Below are 26,589 nucleotides of genomic sequence, written 5' to 3'. Positions count from 1 at the left end.
TAATTTAGTATTTTTTTAATATTTAATTTGTCGACATATTTGTGTATGTTTCTACCCACAGTAATTTGTTGTATTATGTAGTATAACCAGAGCCCCTGCTGTGGTGCTTTGCACCTCAGAGAGCACTCTCTGCTGTTCTGTGTTAAGCAAGACTTAGAAGCTGACTTTGAGGTACTCTATACTGTACAGCGCCTTCAGACAGTGTTCATGCCCCTTCACTTATTCAACATTTTGTTGTGTTACAGTCTGAATTCAAAATGGATTAAAAAAAAGAAATCTCACCCATCTACACACTATACCCCATAAAGTGAAGAAATGTTTTCATAAATTTTTGCAAATTTATTGAAAATTAAATACAGAAATATCTCATTTACATAAGTATTCACACCCCCTTTGCTATGCCACTCCAAAATTGAGCTCAGGTGCATCCCGTTTCCTTTGATCATCCTTGAGATGTGCATGCCAGAGCAGAACCTATACCATGAAGTCCGAGGAACTGTCCGTAGATCTCCGAGATGGAATTGTAATGAGGCATATATTGTGGGGCAAAAAAGTATTTAGTAAGCCACCAATTGTGCAAGTTCTCCTACTTAAAAAGATGAGAGAGGCCTGTAATTTTCATCATAGGTACACTTCAACTATGACAGACAAAATGAGAAAAAAAATACAGAAAATCACATTGTAGGATTTTTTTATGAATTTATTTGCAAATTACGGTGGAAAATAAGTATTTGGTCAATAACAAAAGTTGATCTCAATACTTTGTTATATAGCCTTTGTTGGCAATGACAGAGGTCAAACGTTTTCTGTAAGTCTTCACAAGGCTTTCACACACTGTTGCTGGTATTTTGGCTCATTCCTCCATGAAGATCTCCTCTAGAGCAGTGATGTTTTGGGGCTGTTGCTGGGCAACACGGACTTTCAACTCCCTCCAAAGATTTTCTATGGGGTTGAGATCTGTGTGAAATGTGAAAAAGGCACATGACAGCCCACCTGGAGTTTGCAAAAAGGCACGTGAAAGACAGACCAAAAGGCAAAAGAGGATGTTGTCTGATGAGACAAAAATGTTACTCTTTGGCCTGAATGCAAAGCGCTACTGTATATCTGGAGAAAACCAGGCTCAGCTCATCACCCATCTAACACCATCCCTACCATTAAGCATGGTAGTGGTAGCATCATGCTATGGGGATGCTTTTCAGCGGCAGGGACTGGGAGACTGGTAAGGATAGAAGGAACAATGAATGATGCCAAATACAGGCAAATCCTTGACGAAAACCTGCCTCAGAGTGCAAACCTTAGGGGTGAAGATTTACATTTCAACAGGACAATGATCCCAATAGGACAATGATCCCAATCATACAGCCAAAGCAATGCTGGAATGGCTTCAGAACAAGAAATGTGAAAGTCTTTGACTGGCACAGCCAAAGCACAGACTTGAATCTCATTGAAAATCTGTGGAAAGACTTGAAGATTGCTGTTCACCACCGCTCCCCATCTAACTTAACAGAGTTTGAGAATATCTGCAAAGAAGAATGAACAATCAAAATCCCCAAATCCAGATGTGCAAAGCTGGTACAGACATACCCAAGATGACTCAGAGCTGTAATCGCCACCAAAGGTGCTTCTACAAAGTATTGAATCAGGGGTGTGACTGCTTATGTAAATGAATGTGCAAACAATTCTAAAAACACGTTTTCACTGTCATCATAGGGTATTGTGTGTAGACAGGTTTTGAGTTTTGAATCCAGGCTGTAACACAACAAAATATAGAGTAAGTCAAGGGGTATGAATACTTTCTGAAGGTACTGTAGCTGTCTGATAGGGATGTGCATCTTTACCATTCAAGCTGATTTGATACGTATATAAATACATGTGCACCGATACAATACAGGAAGGTCACGTTTTATTTAGAAGCTATTTGGTGCGATTCGGATTCGGTTCTATGCACTAACATTTGTTGCATAAACATACATTTTCCATTCTATATTAAAATCTGCTTCTGATGGAGCTTATGAGCTGGGCCTCTCTGAGCTGGATCTGTGTATGTGTATGTAGGCACCTCAGCTGAACCATAAGGGAAACTAGGCATCTACCACCCCACTATCAGATTAGGTGTGGCAATGTAGCCTGTTTTTTGTCCCCTCACTTTTGTTTTGAAATCACCATCACCCACTAATTCAATTTTTTTGCAGATTAAGTGTTTATCGTTTTACAAATTAGCCAATGTTCTCTTCTCCTCTCGCTTTAGCCAATGCAGTGCTCCTCACAAAAGTGATTGCTGTCCTCATTATGAAATTAGCAACTTTACCCTGTATATATAAAAATGAACATATACACTGAAGTTTTTAAAGCAAAACTACCAAAACTATTGCTGATGCTGAACCTGAACAATCAAAATAATATATATTGTAAACCACTTTTAGCAGGTATAGCCAGATGAGAGATGTCTCTGATAGCTTACTTTTATTCTGGAAAAACACAAATGTTAACAGTGCATAGATAACAATAACCTAGCAAATTACATAGGATGTCACTCAATTAATAAGCCTAACATCACATAAAGCCATTTTAGCATTTGAATACTGAAGGTCATGTGTAGATGTGCAAGATCAGGAACAGGCCGCCTACCTGGCGTTGGTAAGCGTGCGAAACTGGGCACAGTTTGACTAGGCTGTTATTGCCTGGGGTTGTTCAGCATGCTTAAATGACTTGCAGATCAGTGACTGTCAACACAGTTAAATGCAGTTCAATACTGGAGGGGAGGACACATCAGTTGTCACAAAAGATGAGAGGTATTTTTGGAAGGTTAAAAGAATTGAATATGAGCAACAACAACAACAAAATTTAACCGCCGATTCGTCACATTTTCAATCTATTTTGTGACTGATGCGTGCTACATTTGGATCGGTTTGGGATCCGCAGTCCAATGCATATCTGTGAATCTTTACATCCCTACTGCCTAGTACAGTAATACCCTGAAGAGATGCACTACTGAAAAGCAAGCCACATAGTTCGTCTGAATAATTCATAGTGTAGATACAGTATGGTGTAGTATATTAACAAGAAGGAGCAAAGCGGTGTGCTTAATCTGAATAAGCAATGGTGTAGATCAGGGTTGGGGTCAATTCCATTTCAATTCCAGTCATTTCAGAAATTAAACCAAATTCCAATTCCATTTGAAATGTTTTCTCGTTGAAAAGCATGGAAGATAATTGGAATTTCAGTGCATTTGTTGGATTGTCTGGAACCAACCCTGGCGTATATATTGTATAGGAAGTCAAATAAAGGATATTGTTTTTTTCACACGTTTTTACTGTTGTGTACAGGGATTGGTTGACTGTAGCTTGGTTTGGGGTCTAGGAGAGTTTCTATGGAATGGGAAAAGAGACAGAGTATGAAGTGTGAAATTGCCTTGGCCAGATTCTCTTCATTTGTGTGCTGGGCCTGATATGCAATGTGAGTCTGCTACTGCGCTTTGTGCTGGAATACAAACAGCTGCACCATTATTTGTACTACGATGGAATAAATGCAAATAAATATTTTCACAGATTTAGCAAGAATTATAGTCAATTGTTGCCGTGAATGAGGGTTTGCCTCCAGCATACAAATGAATAACCATCCTTCCTAGGGTTTTATACAACAACCAATCACCATTTAATATCTTACACTTTATTTCTGTTTGCATACGGAAAACCCTGTACACTATGTCACACATCTGGGTATAAAGATATAAGAATGGATAAATAATATAAAAAGGATAATACATAATGAAACTCGATTTTAATTATTTAAATATAATGACTGCTGCCCTGGAGGCAGCGTGGCAGCCGTGTTTTATGATTGCTTATTTAATGTGCATTTAATTAAAATAATAAAACCGATTTCCCTCCCACTCTAAGTTAATGAATGCGTGTTGTCCCCCTGCAGGATTCACAGAACTGGGGCCCGGTGGTAGTAGCAAGACTGTGGAGGCTTTGAATGTATCAGGAGGCCCCCACCATGGCACCAGGTATGAGCTGGCTTCATCCCCAGGGGCCCCGGCACAAGCCACTGGCAGCCAGCTGAGATGGGCCCTCAAGGCCATGAAGGGTTCTAAGCTTGTGCCGGAGGGACACATGGCGTACGTGGGGAAGGATTCCACCTGGGAGCCAATGGAGGCCAAAGCAGGGCCCCTCGAGGTCATGACCCTGCCAACCAACCCAGAGAACTACTCTGGTGAGGGGAGGGACCAGGATGAGGACCACAGCATCCCCCAAGACGTCCTAGAAAGAGAGGAGGGGGATAAAGAGACAGAGACAGAGACAGAGGGAAGCGGGAGAGGAGTGAACGACTTACCAAGAGGCTTTGGATCTAACGGTAACAGCAATCCAGCCAGTGGTGCCAGCAGCAGCACAAAGCCTCCTGTGTCTGGACTGAAACCCACCCAGACCCAAACCCAAACCCAGAGCCAGACAGTAGCAGAACACACCACTATCTCCCAGTGGCAGCTGGTGGACCAGCCCACCACCTCACCTGCAGCTGCTGCTTCTGCTGCAGGCTCCAGCCAGGGCCCAGGGGGAACCGTTGAGGAGGCCAAGGGAGAGATTGTCTATGTCCGACGCCCCACTGAGAAACTGCTTCCAGCCACCTCCAGTAAGAAAGGTGGCTTCTCCCCTGTGATCAGGAAGCAGAACCTGAACACAACCAGAGTGACTGAGAGACAACGCAGCCTAGATGAGGCCACCACACCTGGGGTTACCTCCAGACCTGCAGCCCCTATGGAGCCCCTGACCACCATCAAAACCTCCACAGCAGACACCCAGAGAACAGATTCCACCAGGGAGCCTCCTATCTCCATCATATGGGTTCCGGTGGAGAGAGAGAAGACAATCAGTACTACACATCTGACCAGAGATGGACCACAAACGGCCACAGCTTCCACTCAGTTGACCACGCCACTGTCCATTCTGAAGAGCAGCGATCGTGAGGCCGAGTCCAGGTTGGCTGTTTCAGAGTCGTTCGTGGTGGGAAAAGGGTGGAAGCCTTTGGGAGGGAGGAACCCCAAATCTAAGGAGGACAAAACCCTTGTGACCACAGAGAAGACAGAGAAGAACCCCTTTGGTGTCATTGTGCCCACCTGGGGCTATGACCTCAACCCTTCAGGTAGGTTCTCTATTGTCTATATTACCATCAACATTATCAGCCTTTATGTAATCATGCTGTATAATTATAAAATATATTCCTCATCATAATATGCTGCTAATCCGTAGGAGGGGATCTGACTCCCCACAATCGATTTCATGATGTTGCCGATGCTCTCTCTCTGGCTCTCTCTATCTATGTATCTATGTATGTATCTATGTATGTATCTATGTATGTATCTATGTGTGTGTGTGTGTGTGTGTATGTGTGTATGTGTGTATGTGTGTATGTGTGTATGTGTGTATGTATGTATGTATGTATGTATGTATGTATGTATGTATGTATGTATGGCATCAGAGAGTGCTGCTGTAAACAAAGAGGGGCTGTGAACTGGTTGAATGGAAACAGCCTTAGTGTAGTAATTAGAGGGTCAGGGTTAGTGTAATTAGGCAGGCGGTGAGAGGCTGAGCTCTTAGGCCCCGGCAAATCAATGTTGACGGAGGCTAGAAGATGCGAGCTGTAATTGACTCTTCCCCACCCCGTCTCTCGCCGAGCGAGGCCCTTGTCTATGTTCAGAAGGATACAGCATGTATAGACTTGTAAACATTGAGTCACCCTGATGGGAATGGGGTTTAATTTTTTACTACGCAATGAAGGCAGGAAGGGAAGGTAACATCCTTGGTTGAAGAGTTTTATTTTCTCTTGGCCTCATTTAAAATCCACACAGTAGGGCTGACTTCCTGCTTAGAAAGTTCTAGTGAAATATTTAAATACCTATTTCGGTGCAAAGTTCATGTCCGTGAAAGGAACACTGATGTCCTATGTAGAATAAATGACTATGAATGAATAATGCAGCATAGCACATCTGGTAGCTGCATATCTTGGAAGGCATGCCTCAAATGTCCTTTATCACTGTACGACTTTGTTTCCTACATCCAACCACATCCAGCTGGATTGAGTGAGTGAGCAGGTAAATAAAAGGGTAGATCAGGGCCCAGGGTGAGGGGAGAGAGAGGGATGAGAGGAGGAGGAGGAGGAGGAGGGGCAGTGTTTGTCCTTTCTTACTTCTGCAGGTGGAAGTTCATAAGCCCCTTTAATCAATGATCAGCTACTGCAGTAACACTGTCCCCGAGCCCCACAACACAGCCCAGATCTGTCCTGGAAAAATAGCCTTGCCCTCTCTCTCTTTCTATCGCTACCTCTCTCTCTCAATTTCAATTTAAGGACTTTATTGGCATGGGAAACATATGTTTATATTGCCAAAGCAAGTGAAATAGATAATAAACAAAGAGAAAATGTACAGTAAACACTATCTCGCTCTCGCTCTCGCTCTCGCTCTGTCCTTTTTGTTGTCTCTCTTTGCCTTCTTCTCTCGCCACTCCTTTTTGTGGTCTCTCACCCACCCCCTTCACTCTCTCTCTCTTTCTTTCTCTAGCTATCTCATCATGATATCAGTATAGGGTATTGTTGTAATGTGCTGGTCTCAGCCCCCTCCCCCTTAACAGAGGGTTGTCTTTAATGGAAGCTTCTCTAATGTAAAACATGTAACGTGTGGTATTCCGTAAGGGAGCTGTCTTGGCCCTACTGTCTTCTATTTTACGATGTCAACCTGATCGTGTCTGGTGTGTCCTGATCGTGTCTGGTATTGGAGGACAAAATCAACATGCACGCGCTCAAGTGGTCATGTAAGAGGTTAATTACTCTTCCTTATTTGCATAATGTACAATCTAAAGCAAATTTACTCAGTGACATTAGGACAGAGTATCTGGAAATGGAGGTGGAACTACATTGTTTTATATTCAAATATACTGCAAACGGGTTGTAAAAGTCCGCCATATATCCACCTCCTTGTTTACGATCTGCTTCGTACTTCACAAGGTAACCCTGCAGGGAATTTACACAGAGACTCCCAACTTGGCATTCGTGTGCAGAGAGTTATAGAGCAGAAGGAGAAGGAGGTGTACAGTGTGCAGCCTGTCTTTCGGACCCTTAAATTACCAAACACCAATCTGAGACTCTGTCTGAGAGGTGGCAAACAGGAAATAGGAATTATGGCCTCCTTGGCTAAAGCTTTGCCAAGGCTCTTAGATGGATTAGACCCACCACACATTAATAACCAAGTAGCCCTGAACTGGAGTGTTAAATTTGGGTTGGAGAAAACAGCTTGGCATACTGTATGGCCCCTGTTTGCGGATAGTGTCGATATGGATGCTCAGTTTGTCTCCAGCCTTCGTATGAGACCTTGATACTGTGGTGTCTGTCTGGCTCTGTGAAAGGCTGTGCTGTACCGATAGACCTAAGAATATTGATTTTCTTTGTCCTGTTTCTGTCAGTGTGCCTCTTCCAGTTCCTTCAGGTTTATCTACACTGCATGACTTCTCGTTGAACATTTCATACCAACATGATGGGCATTAATATGGATTTGGGCCGCTCTAACAGCCTCCACTGTTCTGGGAAGGCTTTCCGCTAGATGTTGGAACATTACTGCTCTAACAGCCTCCACTGTTCTGGGAAGGTTTTCCACTAGATGTTGGAACATTACTGCTCTAACAGCCTCCACTGTTCTGGGAAGGCTTTCCACTAGATGTTGGAACATTACTGCTATAACAGCCTCCACTGTTCTGGGAAGGCTTTCCACTAGATGTTGGAACATTACTGCTCTAACAGCCTCCACTGTTCTGGGAAGGCTTTCCACTAGATGTTGGAACATTACTGCTCTAACAGCCTCCACTGTTCTGGGAAGGCTTTCCACTAGATGTTGGAACATTACTGCTCTAACAGCCTCCACTGTTCTGGGAAGGCTTTCCGCTAGATTTTGGAACATTACTGCTATAACAGCCTCCACTGTTCTGGGAAGGTTTTCCGCTAGATGTTGGAACATTACTGCTCTAACAGCCTCCACTGTTCTGGGAAAGCTTTCCGCTAGATGTTGGAACATTACTGCTCTAACAGCCTCCACTGTTCTGGGAAGGCTTTCCGCTAGATGTTGGAACATTACTGCTATAACAGCCTCCACTGTTCTGGGAAGGCTTTCCACTAGATGTTGGAACATTGCTGCTATAACAGCCTCCACTGTTCTGGGAAGGCTTTCCACTAGATGTTGGAACATTACTGCTATATCAGCCTCCACTGTTCTGGGAAGGTTTTCCACTAGATGTTGGAACATTACTGCTCTAACAGCCTCCACTGTTCTGGGAAGGTTTTCCACTAGATGTTGGAACATTACTGCTATAACAGCCTCCACTCTTCTGGAAAGGCTTTCCACTAGATGTTGGAACATTACTGCTCTAACAGCCTCCACTGTTCTGGGAAGGTTTTCCACTAGATGTTGGAACATTACTGCTATAACAGCCTCCACTCTTCTGGAAAGGCTTTCCACTAGATGTTGGAACATTGCTGCAGGGACTTTCTTCCATTCAGCCACAAGAACATTAGTGAGGTTGGGCATTGATGTTGGGCGTTTAGGGCTGGTTTGCAGTCAGCGTTCCAATTCAGGGCTCTATGCGGGCCAGTCAAGTTCTTGCACATAGATCTCAACAAACCATTTCTGTATGGAACTCGCTTTGTGTATGGGGGCATTGTCAAGCTGAAACACTGATTTCTGTTTAGCAGTCTGATGGCCTTGAGATAGAAACTGTTTTGCCACAAAGAAAGTACAGAATCATCTAGAATGTCATTGTATACTGTAGCATTAAGACTTCCCTTCACTGGAACTAAGGCGCCTAGCCAGAACCATTAAAAGCAGCCCCAGACCATTAGTTCTCCTCCACCAAACTTTAAAGTTGGCACTATATGGGGTTGATGGGGTTTAGCCCTGACCTAGACCCCATCCCGGATGTATCACAACCGGTCGTGATCAGTAGTCCCAGAGGGCGGCGCACAATTGGCCCAGTGTCAGGGGAGGGTTTGCCCGGGGTATGCTGTCATTGTAAATAAGAATTTGTCTTTAAGTGACTTGCCTTGTTAAATAAAGGTTAAATCAAAAATACAACTTTGCATTTGGGCAGGTAGCGTTCTCCTGGCAGCCGCCAAACTCAGATTCGTCCGTCGGACTGCCAGATGGTGAAACGTGATGCATCGCTCCAGAAAATGCGTTTCCACTGCTCCAGAGTCCAATGGCAATGAGCTTTACACCACTCCAGCCGGTGCTTAGCAATGCGCATGGTGATCTTAGGCTTGTGTGTGGCTGCTCGGCCATGGAAACCCATTTCATGAAGCTCCCGATGAACAGTTCTTGTGCTGACGTTGCTGACGTTGCTACCAGCGGCAGTCTGGAACTCGGTAGTGAGCCTTGCAACGTCAGCACAAGAACTATATATATACATATATATATATAGTGTATTTTATTACTCCTCTGGTAATTGTTACGTCTCCCTTTGTAATAATGTTTAGAGAGCCTCCTTGGCCCTTGGTGTTGAGGCGTGCCACAATCAATGGCCCACACTGGCCCCCAAGGCCCTTAGCTAACCTCAGCAAGAATCCCTATACTCATCACCAATATCAACACAGCTTCGCCACAAATCCTCTACCATTCCCTCGTTTCTCATCGCCATCTTTCCCTCCAGTCCTCTTTTCCACGCCTTAATACGTCCATTTTCCATATCAAACGTTCATGCTGGATATAATCCCATTCGCCGGGTGCTTATTTAATGAATGGGGATTTGCTAAAGCGGCACCTTGGGGAAACTGTACTCCATGGTGGAGGAGAAGATAAAGAGGGCTACGCTAACTGTGCAAAGCATTGGCTTTCTGTGTTCCGGTAACAAGGCGAAACAAAGGAAGGAACCAAAGTATTGAGAATGAGCAGACTAGTGAGTATCTCTTGGGGTTATGTAGACACTACCGCCTCACTAATAAACAACTGTGCTCTTCCCAGTTCAGGATCCCACTGGTTTTCCTTATGTGGCTTTATATAGATTAGTCCCATAGATAATCCTGTCTTATTTTAGGACATCCTATTGAAGGAATAGTATCCAAAGCAGATTTTGAATGAATGTTTTATCTGTCTTCTTCAAGCGTATTGTAGGAAGGCTTCCTCTCCACTGTGTAAGCACTGAAGCTCCATCCATAGTGTTGATGTATCGGTACTGTTTTTCTGAGAGAGATGGTCCCTTGGTGGACCAACTTCACGTGCTACTCACAGAAAGGTCATACAACATTATGATGCAAAGGACTGCGAGGGCAACACCATGTGGTAACACTTCTCGTGTGAGTACCCTCTTTGCATTGTAGGCACATTTATAACACTTTACATCACAGGTGTCAAACTCATTCCACGGAGGGCCGAGGTTCAGCGGGTTTTCGCTCCTCCCTTGTACTTGATTGATGACTTAAGGTCACTTAAGGAACTCCCCACACCTGGTTGTCTAGGGCTTAATTCAAAAGCAAAAGCAAAAACCTGCAGAGACCCGGCCCTACTACATGGAATGAGTTGGACACCCCTGCTTTAGATGAAATGCTTGATACATAATAATCACACACAGATTTTATTATTCATTAAAAAAACACTACGAAGAGGGCATTCATAAGAAGTGTCACCAATATTGCTTTTGTGAGATTAGATGATTTTTAAATTCCTTTTTGAAACAAAAACTCTCAGTGAAACCGTCTTAAAGGGCTGTGACAGTATCACAGTTTTTGTCAGGAAAAAAACAACACTATTTTCCTTAACTTCGACAATAGACCATTGGCAGAATCTGTAACAACTATATTTTGCTGGATGTACAGCCAAGTTCCAATTATAAATAGTGAATGACTGAATCCCTGTTCTGGAGAGGGGAAATAGTATAATAATCTTCTACAAATATAATGGAGCTTTTCCTTGGAGCCCCCTGAAAGCACATTGTGAGACATTGTGAGACATTCTGTACAGTACTGTAGTTCAACTGAGAGAACAAGAATAGTGAACGGCTGCTTCCCAGATCCTCGTTTCCCTGCTGTATATAGTGCATCAAAGCTGGGACCGAGAGATTGAGAACCAGCTTCTATCTCAAGGCCATCAGAGTGCTAAACAGCCATCTCTAACTCCGAGAGGCTGCTGCCTACATTGAGACCCAATCACTGGACACTTTAATAAATGGATCACTAGTCACTTTAAACAATGCCACTCTAAATAATGGCCCTTTAATAATGTTTACATATTACATTACTCATATCACATGAATATACTGTATTTTATACCATCTACTGCACCTTGCCTATGCCGCTCGGCCATCGCTCATCCATATACTTATATGTACGTATTCTCATTCCCCCCTTTAGATGTGTGTGTATTAGGTAGTTGTTGGGAATTGTTAGATATTACTGTACTGTTGGAACTAGAAGCACAAGCATTTCGCTACACTTGCATTAACATCTGCTAACCATGTAAACAATAACATTTAATTTATATGGTGTTTGATCCTTCAAGGTTGTGTTCATCGTTTGCTTTGTACTGTACTATTGCATTCAGAAGAGTTAAATAATCATTAGGGTGCTCAGACTGGGAATATCATAGTGGGCGGTATTCTGCGTATGTGTCTTCTTCAGGGTCATTAAGTCTTCACCTGGCATGACTTCCTTAGCCTAGCATGGCTACCAGGAACTTCTTCCCTTGCCTAGCATGGCTACCTGACGCTACTTCCCTAGCCTAGTATGGCCATCTGGCATTACTTCCCTAGCCTAGCATGGCTGTGAGTGTTTGAAATTAGTGGTCAGTCATTCCACAGAAGATAATTAATATTAGTCGTCCCTGTGGGCTTGTTACATTTATGTAAACAAACTGTCTGTATGGAAGATAAAACAGCACAGTACAAACCACAGCCGAAATATAATGCCCTCAGTGGTTGAACATTTGGGCTGTCCACTTTATACTGGTCATTCTGTTTTAGATGGGCGTAAACGACAGTAGCAAAGAACCTCTATCGAGCCATATGTCATCCTCTTAAAAAGTGCCATTGATTTGATGTGTTTTGTTCAAAACCGTATCAGTCATTGTATTGTTTTGTGCAGTCTTATAAACCTGCAAATCACATCACCTCTCTGTCCCAGGAAGTATAAAATGACGCTGGAGGTCTGCAGTCAGAGGGCTGTCAGTCAGTAGAATATAATACCCTCAATAGAGGCTTTGTCCTTGTCTGCAGAATGGGATCCCTCTAAACTGCAGCTCTGACCTGGATGGAGCCGGAGCCAGAGGAAGCTAGGACAAAGTATTCAGTCCTATCTGATTATGCATGGGGACTCAGGTTCCACCACTGATGTGTCATTTCACCGCAGCTCCTTTCCCCCAGGAGAACAAAGACCTAGACAGACAACCTGTTTCCCTATCCGGTCTCCTGTCGCTTCACAACGCTTCTTATTTCTCTCTGACAGAGTGCGATCACATAGCGCTTAGAACCTTGCATTCATGCCAAGATAACGATAGAACCACCACTGTCTTATGCATACAGTATACCTTACGACATTTAAAGGAGGCCGTCATCATGATACGGTATATTAGTTTTACGTTTTGCAGCCAGATTTACCTAGAGATGTGCTGAAATCAAGGTTTACTGGGAAGACAATGAATTCATAGACAATTTTTTTCAGTTGCAGGGCAAGAAATGGAACCCAGCTGGTTTTATGAGTTGGGAGACGCATCCTCTACTTCAGAAGATGTTCCAGTTAGTTTGGCAGTTAGGCAGTGAGCTCATTGCAGTCACATCGCATCATGCTATTACCAGCTCGGGGAGAGAGCAATCTGGCTGTGGAGGGCATGATGGAGCTTGGCGTGCCAGGCGGTACCCAGAGAGTTCACCCACAGAATGGGGTGTTAAAAGGGGGAAGAGGCGGGAGATATTAAGGCGCTGGTTCAGTTTGCTATACTTTGCTATTAGCAGCCTTCTGTAGCCTCCAGCATGGCAGTGCTCCTATTAGAGAAGCTGTCAGCAGCAGCTCTCCAGACATGAATTGTGGAACAGAAACAGAACAGCCGGCAACGTCTGCCATCAGAGATCCAGCTCTAGAGAGGCCATAACCACAGCTGTACTCTCCTCCTACATAACTGATGGTTTTGTATGAACCGTCATGGTTGGGTAGGCTACTTTCTAAATGTAATCAGTTACAGTTACTAGTTGCCCAAAATTGTAATCAGTAATGTAACTTTTGGATTACTTTCCCTTTAGAAGAATAACACAAAAAAGGATCCACTGAACATGTTTGGTGTGTCATAATAGTGGTCTCTGACTTGTGGTCAGACTCGCTCAGGTGGAACAAACTTAAACTTGCACCATTTTTTAATGTTGAATTGACTATCATTGAGAGAACAGAAAGGTGTCATAATGTATTTTTTTTGCAAATATCCTTTCTGAATTTAAGTAATCATCTAGTTTTTCAAAAGTGTCTATAACCTTATTACCATATTTTTTTGTTGGTAACGTAACCGATTCAGTTAGTGTTTTGTAATTAGATTACATGTAATCAGTTACTTCCCAACCCTGTGAAACGTGCAAAGGACTGTATACTCCTCGAGATGTTGGGTGTATGTGGTACGGTATGCACTAAAAGGGTACACTGTCTGCTATGATTTCCAACGGCTCTCCTACCTAGTCCTCTCTCTGAAAGAAGCTGGAGATGGGGGTGAAAACAAACCATGAAAACAAAGCTTGTAGAATGTGTCTGTGATGATAATGGATGGATGGACTATTTCCTCAGGAGTGTGACAGCTCAGATAATGCAATTTATTTAGGCTCACTGCAAAGTGCTCTTGTTGTAACAATATCCCAATTTGGCCGTCACTGTTGTTTCTCGGCCTGTATAATTGGTCTCTATTGAGTAGCCAGTCGACATGTTGCTTGCTGCTTCTCTCCCTGCTAATTTAGTGTGATGCTAGGAGGTGATCTCGGGTGGTGAAGGTTTTCTGGGTTTAACTCTCCCGAGCTTTCCCAGTGGAGCTAATTGTAAGTGTCATGCATTTCTGATTAAGCTATGTGTGTTTGTGTGTGTGTGTGTGTGTGTGCAAGAGGTTGACGCAAATGGAAAGGTTTTACTTTGGGATGATAGGGCTCTGTGCAAAAATAGATTTAAGAAGGACCTGTGAGAGGGAAATGTACCCTTGTGGCACAGAATTTCCTACATTTTTAATATAATTTGCTGTAGCACTCTGAAAGCATGGCTAAGAGGGGAAAGATAAACTCTAACATTTCAACTTTTCTGTTTACATTTCCATACTGGCATGTCCCTCCAAAATCATGCACACCATCACGCACGAGCGCACACACAGCACCAATGTATGACATGACCAGACCAAAATAGATCTCCTGGTTCGTCCATCTATCGTAGTTTGTCATAGACTAATGGATTTGATCAAGCTGGTCACACCTGCTCTCTCCAAACCTTTGTGTTGCATATTATGGCTTACAGAGGACATCATCACTCTCTGGATCTAAAGCAAGGGAGGGAGCCGTATCCGGCCAGCTTGTTACTTCAATCCGGCCCGCAAGACATATATAAAAATACATAAATAATATCTTCTTCTTTTTTACCCCTTATTTCCGCCCAATTTTGTGGTATCCGATTGGTAGTTAGTCTTGTCTCATCACTGCAACTCCCGTATGGACTTGGGAGAGGCGAAGGTCGAGAGCCATGCGTCCTCCAAAATATGACCCAGCCAAGCTGCACTTCTTCTTGACACAATGCCTGCTTAACCCGGAAGCCAGCCGCACCAATGTGTTGGAGGAAACACCGTTCACCTGGCGACCTGTGCCGGCGTGCATGCCCCCGGCCCGCCAAAGAAGTTGCTAGAGCGCAATGGGACAAGGAAATCTCAGCCTGCCAAACCTTCTAACGCGGACAATCCTGGGCCAATTGGAAGACCCGCCTCATGGGTCTTCCAGTCACAGCCAGCTGTGACAGCCTGGGATTGAACCCAGGTCTGTAGTGACGCCTCAAACACTGGGATGCAGTTCCTTAGACTGCTGCGTAACTCGGGAGGCCCCCGCAAATTGATTTTAACAAACAATTGGTCCCCCAAAAAATGCAGCCCTCCGTTGAATTTCAAAATCCCGATGTGGCCCCCGAACCAAAAAGTTTGCCCACCCCTGATCTAAAGCAATGTCACTTATCCTATAACAAAGTATAGCCGGTTTGTCGCTTAGTCAAAGACTGACATACCTGAACATTTTTCAATCAATGACATTAATTGATCAATTAATTATTAAGGAGACACCAAAACCGGCAAGACGGTAGCTGTCCGCCACTGGCATTGACTGTGGTAGGCCTATCCCATAAACTGTCTCAAATAGCAGAAATACATTTGATGGTCTGTTGGACTGGCAGCTGGGTCGAAGAGAAAGGAGGGTCTCATTCCACAGAGATCAAACAGACCACAGCTCTCTGGTGATTACTGTCCAACCCAACCACAGAGGTCAGCCTCTCTATAGACTCTGGGCTGACCACACTGACCGCCATGTTACAGCCAGCCACCACAGGGCACAATGCAGCAGGGCCAAGCTTAACCAACCAATGAAGCACTGATAGACCAGTCTTCTAACTTTCTCTCTCTCATCCTCCTCTCTCTGCATTTTTATTGGGGTGTGTGTGTGGGGCGGTTGTGTAATGAGGATGTCTCATTAAAGTAAGACAAAAAGTCAAAGTCTCTCTCGCATCTCTCACCCCCCACCCCTCCCCTCTCTCTCTCTCATCTCCGTTAGCATCAGGAACCTGGCAACCTCTAAGTCACTCTTATTGCAGTGAGCTGAGATTGCATTGGGTCTACACCACAGAGAAGAGAGAGAGAAGTGCTATCTATATTGCAGGATAAATAGGTTTCATATTCCCTGGGTGTGCATTCAGCTTGCCTTTGCAGTAATTATAGCCTCATCTGCAGTGAGTGAAATGTCTATCTGAGGACATGGTGATACATTGGATCGTATGCCTGCTGTCCTCCCTGCCCTGTCAGTAGTGAGATGGAAACGTGTAGGTCATTTACTGTGCGATGGTACAGGCGATAGCAGCGTGTTTGATTTGAGTTTGAGTTGAATTGATACATTTATATAAACAGTTACAGTATGTATACTGCAGCAGCATATGAAGTAGCAGAAATAAAGAAAGGGGGAATTAACAGAAATAAAACATCAAAGCTTTATGTACAACTGTAGGAGTCCATTTCCTGGACACAGATTAAACCTGTCCTGCACTATAATGCACTTTTAATGGAGATTTTCCTTGGAATACACTTTTTAAGTCCAGTAGCTTTAATATTTGTCCAGGGAACTGACCTAATATGTATAGGTGAGTCATTTTTCAGGTTGTGGTTGACCAGATTGACATGGTGACTGTGATTTGTTATATTTCCCCCGACCCTCGCTGTTAAATGTAGTCATTCTAAAACCTTTAACTGTAAGAGATTCAGGACATTTTCTCCAGTGTGGCATTCAATTTTAGGTCCAGCTGTGTTGCATGGTATAGGCAATGGCTGATATTGTTCTTGAACAGGCAAATCCCATGATCCTTGTCTCTGGAAAGCTATTACAAGGTTCGTTAGCTTCCACAGTAATGGTGTTTGGGTGTATGTGTCCTTGTGTGTACTTGTGTTTATGTGTAGAGATGAATGTGTGTATGTGTCAATAGAACAGATTTGTCCTCAAATTCGAACAAAAATTATTACTGAACTCGAGAACTGACATGTCACATCGATATTATTCACTGACATTTATTTCAATGACAAAATTGACTAAAAAGTGAGAGTAGGATATAAAACCGAGTTTTGTGAGATTTGAGGACAAGAGTTTGTCAGGGTCTGAGGGTTGGGTTTTGATTTCAGAGGTCGATCTACTCCTACCTCAGAGCACACAGACAGGCCTGCACATCAGCGCAGCGGATCGGACTTCGTTTACATAAGACAACACGTCACACATTTAAATACTGCACCAAACACCTTAGCTAGATGTAAGATTGCACGACTAAACCCTCCTCAGCAAAAACATCCAAATTAACTACAGCTTTCTTGAGTTATCTTGGATTCATTCTGACTATATTCAGGAAGTGATTCTGGCTTTGTTACAATGGTGTAACAAAGCTTACAACAGTAAGGTTGGCCTTGCAGTGTCCCCCCTCCCTTACAGTGCCATGTCAGAGTCCGAGCAGTAGAGACAGAGATGGAATGTAAAAGAGTGGCTTTTTTAAGAGTAGTCTGTAATTCATCACAAGCCAGCAGCTAGCATTACAAAAAAAGTATGGCAGCTCCCTCTGTGTCTTTCTGTCTCTTTTGCTCTCCTTATTTTTCTTTCTCACACAAACACACACACACACACACACACACACACACACACACACACACACACACACACACACACACACACACACACACACACACAAACACACACACACACACATTTACATGCTAGCAACCAAGGGAAAAACAATTTTCACGTTGGAGGAGGCTGTAAGGAAGTGAATAGTCATCTCTCGTGTGTGTGTGTGTGTGTGTGTGTGTGTGTGTGTGTGTTTGTGCACATATGTGAGAGAAGTGGGACTGGTGTTGAATGAAACAAAGAAGGTAAATGGCTGCTCTGACTCAGTCTTTCAGGGAGCACTCAGCAGAAATGGCAGTTAGCCCTGCTCTCACCCAGCAGGGAAATAGGGACACTAGGGTTCCATCTTCTTTGCGTGGAACCAAAACTGAACTGACCCTGTTACAGTATGAAACAGCTTCTATATATAATGAGGTCTAGAGAGAGTGAGTCACTGGGATCATTTCAACCACATTATTCCCGCATGAAACAAAATCAAACCGAGACAGAAACTTTTATTGAGTGTCCTTCGACTATATGAAAAACTCAGCTCAAAGAGAAAGAAATGCAGTTTACTAATCTGGTACCGCGGAATACGACATTGATCCAATTCTCACACAATTAGTCACGATTGTTTACACCCAAATGGGATAGTGCTGCTCGCCATCTGTGTACTGAGACTACTGAGACTGCTGACAGACCATTAAGACAACACAGTAGAAGCATTCATTTAGCATCAAACACACGTAGACGCTCACGCAGATGGAGACACACGCGCATACATCAACATCTGAGCCTGAGAGAGGTGGCCGTTCCTCTTCTGCTCTAATACCACAGTCTTGGTGCATAAACTATCAACACCAGATACTGTGCCTACACACACACACAAGGCCAGAGAAATGTAAAGAAACAGTGATAACTTAAGGGATCATTCACAGTTCCAATGTAGATAAAGGATAATCTACCATAAATGTTGGCAGTGATGTGTATTCATGGATGCCAAGGGAAGCCAGGCTTCCCCAAAAAATACAGAAAATAATGTATCTTTCATCTCTGTGTTTCATACATTTCCTTCAATTCGCAAGAGGCTGAATGTATCCGGAGAAAGCATCCGAGCGAGCGACACAACGCCCCTCTGTATGTGTAGCCCAGCTATCTGATGCTGTCTGGTCAAAAAGAGAATGACATTGTTGCTGCCCATAGCATTGAATGCAAGGGAAGCCAGCAAGCATTTGGCCTCCCTTGATAAAAAAATTATAAAGTAATTGCCAATCAGCATTGAGCTGTTTTCTTTGCGATTTGTGGTAACTCTCTGTGGTTCTAAATCAATTGTTTATTCGTAGTCCGAAAATGTCAGAAACATTAATTTGTTTGACCATGCTGTAGGTCATGTAGCAGTTTGTTACATGCAATATATTCTGTGGACTTCACCGGGCAGATGTTGCTCTCCGGTTTTGTGATGAAACAAAGGTGTGGTTGAATTTATTCTGCCACTGTGTCTTCTTATTGTCTCTGCCTTAGGCCTATATATGACGATGTCAAGGCATATGAACTAACAGATTATAGAGCAAACAACGCAATTATCAAAACACAGGTTGTAATATGGCTTTTTTTCCTGGCTTTGCTTCAACTGTGATTTTACCGAGGCACCGCTAGCAAATGTTGGAACATTTCTAGTGAGCACTCTGGCATAGGCCTACACTGCCCTTGCTGTGGATAAGAACAGAACTAGAATGCCAGCCAGCCTGAGATGTTCTATTCACATCATCTCTTCTAGTAGCTAGGTCAGGACAAGACAAAAGCACTGTATCCCCTGGGATGTGTTTATTAGCGTCTGCATTGGAGCAGACACACAATGGACAGCTGCCAGTACTAGGCTAGCCCCTGTCTCCCCCGGCCACTCCATAGCCCCACACCGCTGTCCACCCAGCCCATTAAAACACTGCCTGTCACTGGCCCGCCTAATTGTGTTGGAAGAACACAGGAGGGGGAGACAGGAGGAGCAAACAGCCCTCTGCAAAGAGAGCGCAATGTCACACTCACACTAGCCTGTTATGGCTAATATCTTTCAGTTTGGGAACCACTGCTGCAGTGTCCACACAGTGTGTGTGTGTGTGTGTGTAGGGGTGTGAGGCGGTAGTGGGGGTGTGAAAGTGGGGAAGAGGTATGATGTAATAATTATAGTGGACGTGTGTGTTAATTTCTCTATTCGTTTATTGGATAAAGGTTTCCAGATGAGCTGTGTATGCTTGCCAATCACATACTGTTTTTTTTTTTTTTGCTATTGATTTAAGAAATTATAACCCCACACTGTAATGGCTTTTCTCCTTCTCTCCAATCTCTTTGATACATTTTCAAAGCCAACGATCATGTTATTATCACCTCACAGTAGTGTATCAGGTCCTGCAGCACAAGAGAGTCTGGGAGGCTATCAATCAAATGTATTTATAAAGCCCTTTTTACATCAGCAGATGTCACAAAGTGCTATACAGAACCCCACCCTTAAACCCCAAACAGCAAGCGATGTAGAAACACAATGGCCTGGAAAAACTCCCTAGAAAGGCAGGAACCTACGAAGAAACCTAGAGAGGAATCAGGCTCTGAGGGGTGGCCAGTCCTCTTCTGGCTGTGCCGGGTGGAAATTATAAGAGTACATGGCCATTTAAGGCCAGATTGCTCTTGCAAGATGCTTAAATGTTCATAGATGACCATCAGGGTCAAATAATAATCGCAGTGGTTGTAGAGGGTGCAACAGGTCAGTACCTCATGAGTAAATGTCAGTTGGCTTTTCATAGCCGATCATTCAGAGGTCGAGAGCCTGCTTTCATAGCCTGGTTCCTCTCTAGGTTTCTTCCTTGGTTTTGGCCTTTATAGGGAGTTTTTCCTAGCCACCGTGCTTCTACACCTGCATTGCTTGCTGTTTGGGGTTTTAGGCTGGGTTTCTGTACAGCACTTTGAGATATCAGCTGATGTACGAAGGGCTATATTAATAAATTTGATTTGATTTTGAGACAGCAGATGCGGTAGAGAGAGAGTCGAAAACAGCAGGTCCGGGATAAGGTAGCACATCCGGTTAACAGGTCAGTGTTCCCACCTGCATGCAGAACAATTGAAACTGGAGCAGAAGCATGACTTGGTGGACTGGGGACAGCCAGGAGTCATCAGGCCAGGTAGTCCTGAGGTATGATCCTAGGGCTCAGGTCCTCCGGGAGGGAGATAAGGAGAGAGAGAGAATTAGAGGGAGCATACTTAAATTCACACAGGACCCCAGATAAGATAAGACAGGAGAATTACACCAGATATAACAGGCTGACCCTAGCCTCCTCCTCACCTCTGTTCTTTACTAGCCTGGAGGAGTTAGTCACATGCACACGCACACATACACACACACACACACACACACACACACACACACACACACACACACACACCACTTATATTGTATTGTATTACATTTAGTCAAAAATAGGACTATTTGGTCCCATATGCCTACCATGCAATGACTACATCAAGCAGATCCGGCTCCAGAAGGAATCAGTTGGACGGGCATTTGATTTCCATAGGCGGGCCCATTTTTTCACGGGACCTCCTATGTATGCAGGCGCTTGCACACATTTTTTTAAATGGGTAAAGACCATAGGCAGCTCATGAGTTTCAAGTGTTGGAAAGCTTACAATTTGTTCTACCAATCTGTGTGCGAGTTAAGAATATTTATTAGTGATGCACCGTTTGACAAGCACCAATTTGACGGGCTGATAACCGATATTTTCCTTGCCAAAAAACCTGACACCGTTAACCAATATTTAAAATTTTAGCTGCCTTTTAAGCATTCTAGTACAGTTAAATAGTTAACACACTCACACCGTCTAAGGGACTGCATCTCAGTTCAAGAGGCGCCACTACAGTCCCTGGTTCGAATACAGACTGTATCACATCCGACCTTGATTGGGAGTCCCATAGGGCGGCGCCGTCATTGAAAATAAGAATTTGTTCTTAACTGACTTGCCTAGTTAAATAAAGGCTACAAACACACACACACACTAACCAAAACTTTATTTTGTTGCCATTTACCAGTAAAACATAATCAAACCTATTTCTTTCACTTACTTGCTGTGCTGTTTCGTTGTTCAGTCGTTTCATTCTCAACCAGGACACATAACCCGGTCTGGTCAAGCCTCACTAGCCAGATGAAGCTAGCTGGCTGCTTCTAACATTAGCTTTGGGCAATAGGGTTAAGTAGCTGGCTAGCTATTTATTAAGTTCAATTTCAATAGGCGACCAACAAGTGGCTACCTAGCTAATACTTACTCACAATGATTCCTAAATCATTGCTAAGAATAGTGAAAATGACTGCAGTTTCTACTGGTCATTGTTTTTAGGCTGGTTGTATTGGTGCTAGCTAGGTACCAAGCTAAAGCTAGCTATCCCAGAAGTTGCGGTCGAACAGATAATGCTTTATTACCAACTCGGTATTGTAAACACATCGTTCATGGCCAGTGTTTGCAGACTTTTTTGTAGAGCTTTGACAGTGCTACTGATAGTAGTGGCGGTGCTTGGCTAATATCGTCCGATTCCGATAAGTTCACCGATATGTTGTGCATCTTAATTTTTTTATATATATATATATATATATATATATATATATATATATATATATATATATATATATGTACATTTTTGTGGAACAGCTTCATTTCAATAATAACACTTTATTTTCTCAAAATCATTGACACGTGGTTAATCATAATCATCTGAAGTAAAATTCTAGAAATCTCAAAGTAAAAATTCTACTATGGAGAGAGCACTAACCTTTGCCATATGGACACATTGATACACTATTGGTGGCTAAAGAAATGAGAGCATAGAACTCAAAGATAGCTTATCGACCAATGCAGCAGTAGGCCTATCATCCATCAACTAAATAAAATACATAGGCCTAAAGCCGACAAACAAAACAGTAGAAAATATCCTGATGAAAATTCTGGTTCATCTCTATTCTGCCTGTCTGCCTCCCATACTATTTGTCTCGACTTGAGCTAGTTCTAGTGAAGTTCAACATTGCATCAGATTATAACAGATCTGGCCTGAAGCTGTCGCTAACGAACTTGCAACATTGTGTCAACTAGTCTATTTCGTGCCATCAAATTTTCCTGAGCTTGTTAGCCGGGACAGAAATATGTTTTTTATGACATTTCCACTGGATATATGGGATAATCGGAAAATTATATTTTGTTCTTTCACACCGAGCCTTGGTGATTATTGAGGCTGGGAGTGGGAATGATTTTTAAAATACTGAGTGACTATCATTCGCAATGAATGTTTACAATATACAGACTTTATTTACTTGTGTGAGACTATGATAAAAAATAAGTGGTGTACATGGTGCGTTAAGGCAATCAGAAATAAGACATTGCCAAATGGACACTTTCCTACCTATGCATGCGTTCTGGAGATGCACCATATCTTCGCCACACCCCTCCCCTTCTTCTTATTACAACATTTTAAATTATACTCAAGACACATTAGCTTTGTTCAAATACTCAGACTAAGCATACCAACGTTTATTGACTTGATTATTCACGTCATTCTTAGCTCAGCTAAATGGTAAAGTTGTGAGTTCTCAGTGGACATTGTTAATTCGTAGGCCTTTGTAAATTCGCTCTGGCCATCTACTCCAATTTCAGAGCACTATCATGAGTGTGCCAGAGTGCAGAATAATTGTTGAATTTACGAATGCTCAAAACCCGTTGAATATCGCCTGTGTCAGTAAACGTCGTCAAAAAAAAAGCGTCATTAAATTGTTGCCAGCGGCACAGTTAGTCACCGACGCTCTGGATAACATGAAAACAGCCTAAGCAGCTATGTTAGGGTGAATAAAATGGTCAGAGTGAGGTGTGCTCTTATTTATGTATGGAGATAGCTAGCAAGCTAACCAACTCTAGTCAGTGTGTGTGCTTGACTGCCGTTGTGAGGTCAGGACGCTCGGATCAACCCTACTCCTCGACCAGAGCGTCCAGTGTATGCTCTGAATTTACGAATGGACAATCTGACCATGCTCTGAATTTACGAACACCCAGGGCACACGGAGTGCTCTCTGGCACTCCAGATTGAATTTACAAACGTACCCGAAGTCGTAAAATGTTTAGATAGTAATTTGTTATGCTAGCAAGCTGTGTATAGTACACTCAACTGAAAGAATACTGTTTGTTTACAGTATTCTAAAATTAACTAATAGTATAGTATGTCATATATACTCATTAAGTATGTAGTATACACTATGTTAGTATGGGTATTCAAACACAGCTATGGTCTTGACACATATTTTAGACACTTTTTACTGACAGCCACAACTCAAATCAGGGTTTTTCTACAACATAACTAAGTTTCACACTTTGTTACATTTTATTGTATTTCGAGGTGATTTAAATATTAACTGGCATTCATCAAGCTGTCCACTCAAGAAAAATCTTCAAACTGTAAACAGTGCCTGCAACCTTGTTCAGGTTATCAGTCAACCTACCAGGGTAGTTACAAACAGCACAGGAATTAAATAATCAACATGTATTGCTCACATCTTTACTAATGCTGCAGAAATGTGCTTTAAAGCAGTATCCAAATACATAGGATGTAGTGATTACAATATCGTAGCCATATCTAGTAGTGGTCGACCGATTATGATTTTTCAACGCCGATACCAATACCGATTATTGGAGGACACAAAAAGCTGATACCGATTAATCGGCCAATTTTTAAAATGTATTTGTAATAATGACAATTACAACAATACTGAATGAACACTTATTTTAACTTAATATGATACATCAATAAAATCAATTTAGCCTCAAATAAATAATGAAACATGTTCAATTTGGTTTAAATAATGCAAAAACAAAGTGTTGGAGAAGAAAGTAAAAGTGCAATATGTGCCATGTAAAAAAGCTAACATTTAAGTTCCTTGCTCAGAACATGAGAACATATGAAAGCTGGTGGTTCCTTTTAACATGAGTCTTCAATATTCCCAGGCAAGAAGTTTTAGGTTGTAGTTATTATAGGAATTATAGGACTATTTCTCACTATACGATTTGTATTTCATATACCTTTGACTATTGGATGTTCTTACAGGCACTTTAGTATTGCCAGTGTAACAGTATAGCTTCCATCCCTCTCCTCGCCGCTACCTGGGCTTGAACCAGGAACACATCGACAACAGCCACCCTCGAAGCAGCGTTACCCATGCAGAGCAAGGGGAACAACTACTCCAAGTCTCAGAGCGAGTGACGTTCGAAACGCTATTAGCACACACCCCACTAACTAGCTCGCCATTTCACATCGGTTACACAAACCTAATCTCGGGAGTTGATAGGCTTGAAGTCATAAACAGCATAGCTGCTGGCAAAACGCATGAAAGTGCTGTTTGAATGAATGCTTATGAGCCTGCTGGTGCCTAACATCGCTGAGTCAGACTGCTCTATCAAATCATAGACTTAATTCGAACATAATAACACACAGAAATGCGAGCCTTAGGTCATTAATATGGTCGAATCCGGAAACTATCATCTCGATATTCTTTCAGTGAAATACAGAACCGTTCCGTATTTTATCTAATGGGTGGCATCCATCAGTCTAAATATTCCTGGTACATTGCACAACCTTCAATGTATGTCATAATTACTTAAAATTCTGGCAAATTAGTTTGCAATGAGCCAGGCGGCCCAAACTGTTGCATATAACCTGACTCTGCGTGCAATGAACGCAAAAGGAATGACACAATTTCACCTGGTAAATATTGCCTGCTAACCTGGATTTCTTTTGGCTAAATATGCAGGTTTAAAAATATATACTTCTGTGTATTGATTTTAAGAAAGGCATTGGTGTTTATGGTTTGGTACACGTTGGAGCAACGACAGTCCTTTTTCGCGAATGCGTACTGCATCGATTATATGCAACGCAGGACACGCTATATAAACTAATAATATCATCAACCATGTGTATTTAACTAGTGATTATTATTGATTGATTGTTTTTTCTAAGATAAGTTTAATGCTAGCTAGCAACTTTCCTTGGCTTCTTACTGCATTCACGTAACAGGCAGGCTCCTCGTGGAGTGCAATGTAAAGCAGGCGGTTAGAGCATTGGACTAGTTAACCGTAAGATTGCAAGATTGAATCCCCGAGCTGACAAGGTAAAAATCCGTCGTTCTGCCCCTGAACAAGACAGTTAACCCACAGGCAAATGGTATGGCAATAAGTCTGGCAGCACAACTGATTGGCAAACGTACCACAAATTGAGAAATCATGTGACTAAACTGAATAAAAATAAACTATAGTATGAAACCAAAATAAATTACATAAAGAATGATAGTGGAGCACGTTTAATGACATTTTCGGCTCATTCATCACAAAACCCATTGATATTGCCAACCATTTTAATGATTTTTTCATTGGCAAGATTAAGAAACTTGGCAAGTGCAGCAACAAAGTATATCTGACAAAATTATAAAAGACAAGCATTGTATTTTTGAATTCCGTAAAGTGTGTGTGGAACAGTTGAAAAAAGTATTGTGTCTATCAACAATGACAAGCCACCTGGGTCTTGCAACCTGGATGGAACATTACTTTAATAGCGGACGATATTTCCACTCCTATTTTCCATATCTTCAATTTAAGCCTCGTAGAAAGTCTGTGCCCCCAGACCTGTAGGGAAGCAAAAGTCATTCCGCTAATTGGATTGCGCATAATTCAAATAAATTATCATAAAAATGTGGATATTAAACATAACAAGTGTCTTATATCAGTTAAAAGCTTAAATTCTTGTTAATTCAACTGCATTGTCTGATTTACAATAGGTTTTACAGTGAAAGCATGCCATGCGATTGTTTGAGGACGGTGCCCCACATCAAAATATTTTTCAACCAGCACAGGCTTCGTAAAATCACTTACACGTATTCACTTACTTTTTGAAATTCTTCCTCTGATTTGCAATCCCCAGGGTCCCAGCTACAACATGCTCGGTCGTTTTGTTAGATAGTTTGTTCAGTAGTTTGGTCCTTCTTTATGTCCCAAAAAGTCAGTTTAGTTGGCGCCATAGATTTGAGTAATCCACTCGTTCAACATGCAGAGAAAGGAATCCAAAAAGCTACCGCTAAACTTTGTTAAAAGAAGTCAAAATACATTTCTATCTAATCCTCAGGTACCCGAAAAAGTAATTAAACTATAATATT

The 26,589-nt window shown here is 42.5% G+C and overlaps 1 protein-coding gene across 1 annotated transcript in view; it reads left to right on the top strand.

Moving 5' to 3' along the window:
* The window catches only part of ncanb (neurocan b), a 163,520-nt gene that overhangs the window by 33,182 nt on the left and 103,749 nt on the right, over positions 1-26,589 (top strand). Inside the window, exon 8 of the mRNA XM_064932957.1 lies at positions 3,928-5,142. Coding sequence (XP_064789029.1) covers positions 3,928-5,142 — 1,215 coding nt within the window. The remainder of the gene's footprint in view (positions 1-3,927; positions 5,143-26,589) is intronic.

The sequence above is a fragment of the Oncorhynchus masou genome, chromosome 24 (assembly GCF_036934945.1).
Source record: "Oncorhynchus masou masou isolate Uvic2021 chromosome 24, UVic_Omas_1.1, whole genome shotgun sequence".
In the NCBI taxonomy this organism is placed as follows: Eukaryota; Metazoa; Chordata; class Actinopteri; order Salmoniformes; family Salmonidae; genus Oncorhynchus; species Oncorhynchus masou.
The sequence above is the reverse complement of the archived record's forward strand: the minus strand, read 5'-3'. Positions and strand labels throughout refer to the sequence as shown.